The sequence below is a fragment of the Aegilops tauschii genome, chromosome 2 (assembly GCF_002575655.3).
Source record: "Aegilops tauschii subsp. strangulata cultivar AL8/78 chromosome 2, Aet v6.0, whole genome shotgun sequence".
Lineage (NCBI taxonomy): Eukaryota > Viridiplantae > Streptophyta > Magnoliopsida > Poales > Poaceae > Aegilops > Aegilops tauschii.
In genome coordinates this window covers 605,846,600-605,858,301 of record NC_053036.3, presented here as the reverse complement: position 1 = coordinate 605,858,301, position 11,702 = coordinate 605,846,600, and the positions used below count along the sequence as shown (strand labels likewise).

The 11,702-nt window shown below is 43.5% G+C and overlaps 1 protein-coding gene across 1 annotated transcript; it reads right to left on the bottom strand.

The window, feature by feature from the left end:
- Nucleotides 1-4,564: 4,564 nt before the first annotated feature.
- LOC109774544 (oryzain alpha chain) lies at nt 4,565-8,378 on the bottom strand. Its single transcript, XM_020333280.4, has 5 exons — nt 7,823-8,378; nt 6,608-6,843; nt 6,376-6,516; nt 5,099-5,548; nt 4,565-4,970 (listed from the first exon to the last, which is right to left on the bottom strand). The coding sequence occupies exons 1-5, from the start codon at nt 8,280-8,282 to the stop codon at nt 4,866-4,868; spliced, it is 1,392 nt and encodes a 463-aa protein (XP_020188869.1). The 5' UTR covers nt 8,283-8,378; the 3' UTR covers nt 4,565-4,865.
- Nucleotides 8,379-11,702: the final 3,324 nt, after the last annotated feature.

Sequence of the window (11,702 nt, the reverse complement as noted above, 5' to 3'; positions counted from 1 at the left end):
TGCTACCGCTTACTTATTCCTCCATGTCGATGGCATCATCTTGACGGCCTGCACCAGCGATCCCCTTTGATGGCTCACTGATCATCTCCATGCCGAGTATGCAATCAAGGACTTGGGTCCCCTACACTACTTCCTTGGGATCGAAGTGGTGTGGCGTATAGACTGTTTCTTCTTCCACCAGCAAAAGTATGCCCACTAGCAACTCGACTATTCCAGAATACTTATTGCAAACCCGCGGACACATGGGTGGACACGAAGGCCAAGCTCTCTGCCACCGACGGTTCTCCGGCTCCGAACGCCTCCTTCGACGGCCCATCGTTAGTGCCTTACAATACTTGTCGCTCACTTGTCCAGAGTTGTAGTAGTTTCTTCACATGCAGTCCCTTCATGATGCTCATTGGTCCTCAGTGAAGTAGATCTTGCATTACATCCACAATCACATGGATCTCGACATCACCTTGTTGGCCCTGCCCTCCACCGACATGGTTGCATACTCTGATGCTTATTGGGTTGGTTTTCCCAACACTCGCTGCCCCACCTCTGGATACCATGTCTTCCTTATGTTGTCACTCATCTCGTGGTGATCCAAGCGGCAGCCCACGATCTTCCTTTGAGAGCCGAGGCGGAGTATCGCGCGGTGACTAACACCGTCGCTGAGTCCATGTGGCCTCGACAACTCCTTCACGGGCTATGTTTCCCCGTAAACAAGGCAACTATGGTGTATTGCGACAATGTCTCTGCTGTTTACCTCTCCGCAAATCCGGTTTAGCACCGTCGCACTAAGCATGTGATTGGATGCTTAGAAGGATAGTGGTATTCTCAGCCCACCAGGATTCAAGTCCTAAACATGACATTGGTGGTCGTATTTTCCTAGATTTACTTCAGACTTTTTTGCGATGTACGTTCAGTGGGAGAAGATGTTCCGTCGACTACGAAGGCGTCTGTGGCGACTTCGTCAATCTCAAGATGATATGCCGGCTCAGTCTCTCGACGGTGCTCATAGGATAGGATGTGTGTGTGTGCGTTAATAGGGGTGGGTGTGTCTACATGAGAAATTCACTTTGACTCATAGGTGTAGATGCACCGGGTTGTAATGTGTTAAAAAAACAACTAGAGCAGGAACGGAGCCATGTTGGTGGAAAACTGATCCTAAGCCTGCCCAACCCACTAGAAAATAGCGAAGCAAGGCAGGCCAGTGGGCATTTCCTAAGGGGAGCTCCTATTGGGCGCATAACACCCAGGGAACGAAGCCAGCGCGCACCCCCCTCCCCACTCCCCTTGGTGCCCATGTGCGGGCTGGGACGTCGCCTGTTCTTTTCCTTCTTTTCCTTTTATCTTTTCCTTTTATCTTTTCCTTTTTCAATAATTCGGGATACCAAAAGGTTCTAAATTTCAGTAAAAGTTACGAATTTTGAATAAAATATTCATGATTTCAAAAAACTGTTCGGGAATTAAAAAAACCACGGTTCAAGAGAACGTTCACGAATTTCTAAAAAAATGTTCACGAATTTAAAAAATGTTCATGAATTTCAAAAAATGTTCATGATTTCAAAATAATGTTTGCTATATCAAAAAATGTTCATAATTTCATAATTTTCAAAAAAAAATTGATGATTTCAAAAATGTTCATGATTTCAAAAATTGATGATTTCAAAAATGTTCATGATTTCAAAAAAATGTTCATGATTTCAAAAAAATGTTCATGATTTCAAAAAAATGTTCATGATTTCAAAAAAATGATCACGACGAATTTAAAAATATTTCATGATTTCAACAAAATTGGTCGTGAACTTAGGAAATTTTCATGATTCAAAAAATGTTCTAGATTTCAAGAAAAATGTTTCTTGAATTTGAAAACATATTCGTGATTCAAAAAAATGTTTGTGAATTTTCAAAAATGTTCACGGTTTCAAAAAAAGTTCATTATTTAAGATATTGTTCACGAATTTGTAAAAAGAAAATCACGACTGTAGAAATTTTCATCATTTAATAAAAAGTTCATGATTTAAAAAATATTCAAGAATTTAAAATATTATTGTAAATTATAAAAAATAATAAAAACAAAAACATAAAAGAAAAGAAAAATGAAAAGAAAACAGAAAATGAATAAAAAGAAAAGAAAACGGAAAAAAGACAAGAAAGAAAAAACCAACAGAAAACCAGAAGACCCGGTTCACAGAAGGTTCTCGAACCTTCCCAAAACCGGTTTGGGCTGAATCCCTGAAATGGGCCAGCCCATTGAAATAGCACCACGCGAGGGGGTTACGCGCTACATCGCTTCCCAGCGACCTACGCGCTATATAGGAGGGGCGTTTCCTAAGGGGAGCCCCTCTTTGGCGCGCTTTGCGTCAAATTGGCGGTGTGACGCACAGAGAGGGACCTAACTGGGCCGGCCCATCGTGTTCTACCGTGGGACGAAAAATATAGGAGAAAAGGGTAACGCAATTTATCTCTCCAGAAAGCAATTGTGTCTCCAGTACAAGGTTCGCATAGGGCATGCTCTCTATAGTGTGGAAGTAGCTTGAGCACAGCTTTCCACCAGAGTGAGCCTACAGACCTGTCATGGGAAGGTGTTGTGTGTAGTATGTTTCCCAGATGATCTTGACCCAAGGAGTATCTTCCTTATTCATGAATTTATGCAAGAATTTTATTAAGAGAGCCTGGTTATGAATATCAGCATTAATCACACCTATGCCCCATGTGATTTGGGCATACAAGCTTTCTCCCATGCAATCAAAGCCATCCCTTTTTTCTCAGAGACATATTTTCTCCATAGACAGTGTTTCAGATAGGAATCCATCTGGTCAAGTACTGTTTTTGGGACCATCAAGGTGGACATGAAGAAGATGGGCATGCTGGAAAAGACTGTTTTCACCAGTGTGAGCTTATCTCAAGTGGAAAGAAGGGTATTGCAACCTGAGAGTCTGTGGAGATTCTTTTGAGCATTTGAGAGAAATCCTCCACTTTGGGCTTAGAATAGCATAGTGGTAAGCCCGGGTATTTGATGGGTCACTGCCCAATCTGACAGCCTAGCAGGTTTGATAAGGTGTGCATCATATTCTCCGGAGTGTTGACACAGAGCGGAGTAGATTTGGAATAATTCACCTTATGTCCAGTGTAGCCAGCATAATGGAGCAACAAGTTCTTTATGTGATGTAGTTGTGTGGGGGCAGTAGTTAACCAGCAGAGTATCATCAGCATATTGTATAACTGGAAAATCAGGGCATTATTGATGTTGCACTGGTGGTTCAATCAGGTGATTGGACATAGCTTCATTAAGCATAGCTCCTACGGAAATCCTGCGTGCGAAAATATTTTTCGAAATGCCAAAAAAATTCCAACAAAAATTCTATGTGTTATTTGTCAATGCTACATACAAATTTGTAGGCAAAAAGATTAAAAAATCTGGCCTGTGCAAAAAAAAACACCAAATGTTACCCTAAAAAGTTATCCTAAATCTGTTTTCTTTTTCACCGCCAAACACACCACTGCTCCGTTTCGCATGAAAATTTCCAAGGATGCTTGCGACACTAACACGAACATCTACAAAAATTTCTGAATTTTTTGAAAATATTTACTATGTTTTTCTGTTTACTATTCACATGGGAGCGCGCGCTCCCGGGAGCCAAAACGCCATTCTCAAAAACAGAAGCTTATCAAAAAAATTGTGTACTAATTAAGTAAGTATGCATTATGTCAACGAACATTAGTAGCGTTGAACTTGATAACTATGCCGTTGACGTACAGTTTTTGGAGGTGTGCCTTCTGTAGCGCGAAAGCAACAATAGCGACTAATAGTGGCACTGGCTATATGTCCGACGCCGCAGCTATTTTCAGAAATTACCCGCCGGCGTCCTGTTTTGGACCCGCGTCGATAACAAATTATTCCTATAAGGGTTTTCGTACTAGTGAAAGTAGTCAAGGCTTGAAGCAATGCAAACAGTAGTATATTGTTATATATGTACTCCCTCCCTTTCATATTAAGTGTCGCGATTTAGTACAAAGTTGTACTAAACAGATAAAGAATAGTGGTGGGAAGATACAGATAATCTGTCCATCCAAAGTACTTCCTCCGTTCCAAAGAGTTGGTGAAGATTCATTATGAAGTTCGTAAGATTTTCCTAGGCCAAACTTTTTAAACTAATAGTTTGACGAGTGTATAGAAAAAAATCCGCAAATATGTACAATATAAAATATATATATGATATATATATAATATCAAATACATTTCATAATGAATCTAATGGAGTAAATATGATTTGTACATATTGATAATCTTTTAGATAGACTTGGACAAACATGAACCTTAGAACTTCAATTATTTTGAAACGGAGGGAGCACAATGCTTGTAAAGGGCATGTTTACTGAAATGTTGATTCCCTGCTGTGATAACCACACATTTTCAATGTTGACAAGATACTGAGAGCACAAACATTAGGCTATATGCAATCAGATAACTTTAGTTTATGTATTCGTAACAGCTCCACACGAACCATTCCAGAGGCAATAAAATTCAAAGTGAAGTAATTGACCAGCGGGCAACATAAGCATCATACACGAGAACTATCCATCAATACTGCAATCTGCTTATCATGTTTCTTGATGAATTCCATAATAACAATGGCAGCTCCAAACTGTGAGGGAATGAGCTGAGTTTTACATATACATATGCAAAAGCAAATTTGGTGGTTCTGTAAACGATCGAACCCGATTTTAGGATTATGTACAGGAGCATCTATTATAAAGAAGATACTTGAGAGCATAGCTATCGCCATGCTGCACCTTCGATCGTGGATCACCAGGTGATAATTTGCAGAAGTTAATCACCATGGCCGTTGGCTGTACGAATGTCGTGATGCAAATGTTTACGCGCTGCTCTTCTTGCCGTCAGTTGCAATGCCAGAGAAAGCACCGATAGGCTTGGCCAGGGTACGCCTCTGAGCCTTCACTGACAGTGGGCTGTCCTTGGCCTGTTCATGAAGCAACAAAACCAGTTAGAATCAGATACCTAAGACTCTTAGTCAACTTGCTAGTGATTTACATGACATCATAACCACATTAATTGAAGAAAACATTATGAAATGGTCTGAGCTATTACCGCGAGGCAGGTTCCCTGCTGGGTGTTGCAGATGGGATAGTTATGAGGGCAGCAGCTGTAGTGATCATCGCAGCAGGTAGCACCCTCGAGTGGGCAACAGCCCCAGGCGAAGCACTCCTTGCCGTACTCGTAGATGCAGCAGCAGGTCGTGCTCGCGGGGCACTCGTTGTAGCTGTCACAGACAGAAGACGGTGGGGCGGGAGATGGTGGAGTTGGGCCGGGGTTAGGGGGGTTCTCGCCCGTCTTCGTCGGGTAGGAAGGCTCGACGGCAATACCACATTTGCCACTGGATGCCTTGATGTTACGCTCCATCCGGATGTAACCATCCTCTCCCCAGACGGTACCCCAGGAGTTCCTGACGAGCCAGTAGTCCTTGCCGTTCTCTGTACCATAACCAACGGCGGCGACACCATGGTCAAGTGCTGTTCCACAGGTTCCAGTGAAGATACCCTAAGAGAATAGGAAATGATAATCAGTAAATCGAATGCTTCCGAAAGGTCAAACTCATCGATTTCAAAAATGCTAGTTACACCTCGTCGAGGAGTTTACTAATTGACAACAGTTTTATCTGAAGATGCTATTCGAGTTGTTTTTTCGTAGTCTGCATTTCCCCTTTTACTGTTTGATCAAAATGGGTAGCGAAAAGGGTTTAAACATCTTCGGAATGTTCTACTTTGTTGATATCCAGCAGAAGTGGGTGATAGCTCAGACCACTTAATCCAATATATTATACTCCCTCTGTCCCAAAATTCTTGTCTTAGATTTATCTAGATACGGATGTATCTAACACTAAAATGTGAATAGATACATCCATATGTAGACAAATCTAAGACAAGAATTTTGGGACGGAGGGAATACATGTGAACACATAAAAGTGACCCGCGCACTAAAAGTGCTTCCTAAAGCAGGGACAGATAGGCATGATGAGCGCATAGAAACGATACTCTAGAAGATTAGAAAAGTGCAAATTATATGGATGATGTCAAAGCATGCAAGAGTCAGGCTGCATCCAAGTTAATCATAGTTAAGGGGTAGTAGTTGCAGATTGCAACTGAGGTGAGGACAACAACAAAATTATTTTAGTGAAGGAGAGGATAATAGAAGTTAGGTGCGTGGGCCTAACAGAGTAACATATTCATACCATTAAGAGAAAATGTCCCAAGCTCTCTCAATCAGAATGATACCTATCTATTTTGGAAATAAGGAGGTACCATAACCTTTTGGCGCCTACTCATTCATCAAACCTACCGCAGAACAGTAATGTTAAAGAAGCTCACCGATTTGTAGAGCTGGAATGCCCTGCCACCAGCCTCAATCGCAACACTGATGGGCTGGTTTGCAACTGCCTTCTGCAGACTCTTCTCACTGTTCACGGGCACATCCTCGTACCCATCAATGGTAACAACCTTCGCATTTTTCTGCAAATTCCCCCCAAACACGAATGGAACAGAATATCAGTATGATGCACATTCTTAAAATTCAGAAGAGAACTACGAACACGGATGATACCTTGTTAGCATCGCAACGGTTGTCCCTCTCCTTGTAGGGGTAGTCCTCCTCAGAGTCGATACCACCATTGTTAATGATGAACTCAAACGCATAGTCCATCAGACCGCCATTGCATCCCTCGTTGTATGAAGTGTCACAGTCAACAAGCTCTTGCTCGGACAGAGGGATCATGTCGCCTGTAACAATCTGGTTGATGCCTTCAACAGCTGCTATTGCTGAGAAAGCCCAGCAGCTCCCTGGAAAAGACAAACAAATATCAGATTCTGGTATCTTTGTGTCACGATTTTAGTTGAAGTTCAATGCACTGATACAAGTGGCAAGTAGTAACAGAGCAACAATACATAGTACTACAAATTTCTTGAAATTGCAGATGAAGACCTGCTACCAATCAGAAGGCGAAACGTTCAAAGATTCGTGAGGGAGATGTGTACCCAAGGGCCTAATGTAATCATGTCAACTAATAGCAGAGGGGGGTGGTGAGACCATCCAACAAATAACAGGACAAATGGGTCCGCCAGCTTATCAACTAGACAACGACCGCCACTACTTTATAATTTTCCTCTATAACATACTCCAACAGCCTAATGGAATCATGTGAAATAATATCAGTACTAACATAGTGTCCATGTTCAATGAACCTACTTCCAAAATACTATATCCAAACTCATGAAGATCATGCTAACAGAGCTCTACTGAACCTCCATATTACAGTAGTAAATCAATCAGTACTACCACTGAATTTAGCAAGTGATGAGTTCTGACAGAACCAGATACTGAAAATAAGGTGCCCCAGTTGCTGACACTATAACATACCAGTACAAACTAATTAAGACATCCTACCAAAATAAATTTAAATTTAAATTTAAGAGACTCTTATTTTACTTCTATGTGACCTTATAAGTCGGACTTAGAATCAGAGATCCCCTTTTCCACTGTCCAAATCGTTCAGGTGAAGCCTCAAGGCTCAACAGCACCAATTATTGCAAGTTCCCCTGCTTTCTGTTCATGTGCATACTGAGCCATGGCACGTTGACCAACAGAAGTTCCTAATTTACGCAAGGATCTCACGGTCATGACGCGATTGGAATATACTAGTCGCAAGAATCTTCACTTTGAAACAGATGGTATCTACCGATAATATGCAAGAAGACAATTTTTACTGTAAAAAGGAAACAAAATAGAAGCAGCAGCAGCAGATCAGCCGAGGATGCTTACCACAGCCGCCCTGGTCCTTGATGGCAGCAACGGCGCCCTTCTTCCTCCAGTCGACGGTCTCCGGCAGCTCCTCGTTGTCGTCGGCCTGGTACCTGGCGCTGAGCTTCCGCTCCCGGTCCGGCTTGGTCCGGGCGCCGAGGTACGTGCTGCGGTACTCCTCGTTGGTGAGGTCGGCGAAGCGGTTGAGGCCGAGGCGGAAGGAGTGGAGCCCGGCGTCGGCGGCGGCGTTGTGCTGGTCGATGTAGCGGAGGTTGTCCCGGAACACCTCGAAGCGGCGCTCCTCCTCGCCGATGGCGTTGTACGTCCTGCGGTGCTCGGACATCCACTCGGCGTACATCCGCCGCACCTCCTCCTCGCTGCGCTCCCCATACGACACGATCGACATGTCCGCCGCCGCCGCCAGCGACACCAGCAGCAGCAGCGCCGCCGCGGCCGCCAGCAGAGCCATGGAGCGCCTCATCGTCGACACCACAAGTACACCGCCGAGCAGGAAGAGAGATGGGGGAGCAGTAGATGGGATTGGGTAGCAGACTTCTTGCTTTTGTTCTCCATGGACGATGGTATCGGAGGTCGCTTTATAGGAGCGGAGATGGGGGAGTGGTGGGCCCAGATTCTCCCAATCGTTTTGTTTTCTCCCTCTTAAGTCCGCTGGACCAATCGGATATTTCCCTCCCTTCTGGTGGGATTTTTTTGTTGGGATTTTTCTGAAACATTTTTTTTAGAACACATTTTTTTTGTTGGGATGGTAGAAGGTGTCACGGACGTCGACAGGATGGGTTTGTTTAGGGGCTAATTCTTTTGACGTGTTCATGTGAAATGGTTTATTATAAATGCTTTGTTTTACTAAAAAAATGGGTTATTTGTTGGGTTTGTTTATGTTGAAGATAAGGTGCCGTGTGGATCGAGGATTGGAGATGAGAAGGATGGTGGTGAAGAGGAGGTGGAAGGATTTGACTCCGGTGGGTTTACTTATGGTTTTTCTTCTTCTTTGAGCTGCGGTAGTTTATTGCTCGCCAAGAAAGAAAAAGGAGATGGGTTACTCAATGCTCATGTGTAAAAATTCACAAAAAATTAAAAAATCTTCATGTGTATAACATCGTTTTAGCTAGTAACTGCCTTGCTGAATTTCCTTTTAGAATCGCAATATACCACCATGGGCGCGAGAATGGGTTTCTAGACTTTATTTTATCGCCAACCAGCCTAGACAAATTTAGTGAAGGAAATTCATATAGGGAGTTCTATATTAGAAAAAAATAGAGCTTTTGCTCCCCTTAGAAATTGTTTTTTCTCATTGCCCCCCCCCCCCCGGTCAATCTTGCCTAGCTCTGCCACTGTCGCCAATTGTCACAATGTTGCTTTTTCATGAGTTAAGTTGTCTTCTCCTAAAAAAATACAAGTGACACCTCTTGGTGAAACTTCAGGCAATTTCCTCGAACTTCATCGACATTAAAATTTGGGACACAATTGTTCTCATTATGTAGTTGTTTTTCTCCCTCCTTCAATCATGGTAACCACGTAAGAGCCGAGACGCCATGATGGGTAGCAATGATAGCCATTATAGACGGGAGAGGAGGGTGGAGGTGAGGGCAGCGAAAAGAAGGAGGCAACATAACGCAAGGCCATGGTGGCAAATGTGGGAAGTGGGATAGGCTCACCACTATCGATATTGACAAAGACACGATCAAAGTGCAAGAATTCACATGATTTTTTTGCTTAATGACGTGCATGTCATTTTCTAGAGTGACATGGTGATACTTCTCACATTCAATGTCCCTAGAAGTCGTTTCTTGCACTTAATAGAGTTGCCACCTCTCAGCGGAATCCCCAGGATTTTCTCACGACTAGATCGGACTTTTGGCTCCGGTAGCACGCACAAAGAATTAAAGTACTAAGAATTAACTTTTTAATTTAATTTTATACTAAACTAAAGATAACTTTTCTTGTCTCAAAAGAAATGTTATTTTAAAGATTGATTAAGACTTGAGAAGAAAAAATTTAGCCCGTTGAGATATACTAGATGAATTCTAAACGCTCTTATATTAGTTTACGGAGGGAGTACTATTTCTAAACGCTCTTGTATTAGTTTACGGAAGGAGTACTACCTACTAAACATATGCATGTCATTTTCTAGAGGGATTAACTAGAGGGCTGCACCTCGCATTCAAACGCGGCTAGAGGTTGTTTCTTGTAGACATCAAACTCTACAAGGTCGGACGCCGTCCCCCGTCTGTGACCGTATGGCCCCTATGGCCAGTTGCAAGGCGAGAGATTCAGAAGCGAAGGTATGGAAGAGAAGGCGGCTAAGTGGAAGGAGGAGAGCCGACCAATCGAAACGCGCGGCCGCAGGGTAGGCGGAGGAGGGGACCTCCCGGAATCTGGTAGGTCCGCCGGTGGTTGGGCGTGGGAGATGATGGGAAGAGATCCCAGATCCCCGTCCCGTGCTGGATGGATGGCTTATCCCTGCGCGACTCTGCTGCTGGTCTGACGACTCCCACGCTGTGGTTGATCACAACGTGCTCATCTTCTGGGCGACACGAGCGACTATTCCCCGTTGCTTGTTTAGTCGGGCCGTGCTCCTCGCGGTCGCACGATTACCGACGGGATTGAGCATCAGTATACTTCTTGATTCGTTCAACTAATTAATTCAGGATTTGGCATTTCCGCAAAAAAATAATAATCAGGATTTGACATGGTTTCGAGGTGGATAAGATCACTAGCGCACTGTTCCGTCCGAATATTGAGTAGTAGAAAATTAGTCGTAACGTGGATGGATTGACTTGGAGCTTGGCTCTTGCGTATGCGCTCTGCTCCACCAGGACGATCCTGGCCGTCCAATACGTCTGTATGTAAAAAGATTGGCCCGATGAGATAATACGTTGGCCACGCCAGTCGAAGCTAGTATCAGTATCTGCATTTGATCCAGTGGGACAGTGGTATGACGTTTGCAGTGAGCTCCGCGCTTTCGTGTGGCGCGATCCAGTCCAAATTCTGTATGGCACGCTTCATGCACGCAGTGAGACGCTTCCCTCCAACTCGCCAGGAATACACGTCTTATCATGCAAAAAAAAAAACTCATCAGGAATACTACTAGCTCGGTTTTAATTAGATTAGAATCCTTCACTTTTGTATAACGTAGGTGGGCTGTATTCTGAGTTTGGGGGTTAATTGTTCGCGGCCGGTGTACAAAACTGTTGGGAACGTGTGAGGTACTAGTACAAACTCTGAAGCAAGAGATTAAACCTGCAACAAGTTGAGCTACAGAATATGATAAAGCAGATGATTGGAATTTTGGAGGTTTCAAATTGACATCCCGTGCAACATCAGTGATTGGTATCATATCATCCATGCACGGGGAGCAACCTCCGTTGGCTTGGTCCATTGCCAAAAAGTGCTCAAGAATCCTGTGCACGGACTCGAAATTGTACAATGTTTTCCATGGTATAAGAGTAATTTGGCAGCAGCTGATCTTCTAGACTGGCCTGGTCAAGTTGCATGCCAACGCGTTTCTCTAAGTTGGAGATGCAAGAGGAGCTAGCTAAGCACGCCGAGCGAAAGTTTCATAGGTACCAAACCCATTTGAATTGGCAATAGTCTATCGATCTCCTTAAGTAAGTTTTTCTCTTCTACATTAGAAAGGGTGCCACCCAGGGGCACTGTTCTCATGTTGCTATGCCTACTGAGTCCTAGGGTATACTTCTGCGCATATAGTATGCCAAAGAACCGGCGATGATCTCAGGCCTTATGCCTCGAGACTCCATAGCAGATAGCAAGCTCTTGTACATGGGAAAACTCGGTGATGAACTAGAGTTACAATACTAAGCTTGAAATGTATTGAAGAACATCATATCTAATTTTTGGTATACCTCCAATATCTCAAATC

What these genes read in the sequence shown, in the direction of transcription:
- LOC109774544 (XM_020333280.4), bottom strand. Translation starts at nt 8,282, where the DNA reads ATGAGGCGCTCCATGGCTCTGCTGGCGGCCGCGGCGGCGCTGCTGCTG. An exon ending in CAAGGACCAGGGCGGCTGTG is followed by an intron (nt 6,844 to 7,822) that starts GTAAGCATCCTC and finishes TGTCTTTTCCAG; the next exon opens with GGAGCTGCTGGGCTTTCTCA. An exon ending in ACCGTTGCGATGCTAACAAG is followed by an intron (nt 6,517 to 6,607) that starts GTATCATCCGTG and finishes GGGAATTTGCAG; the next exon opens with AAAAATGCGAAGGTTGTTAC.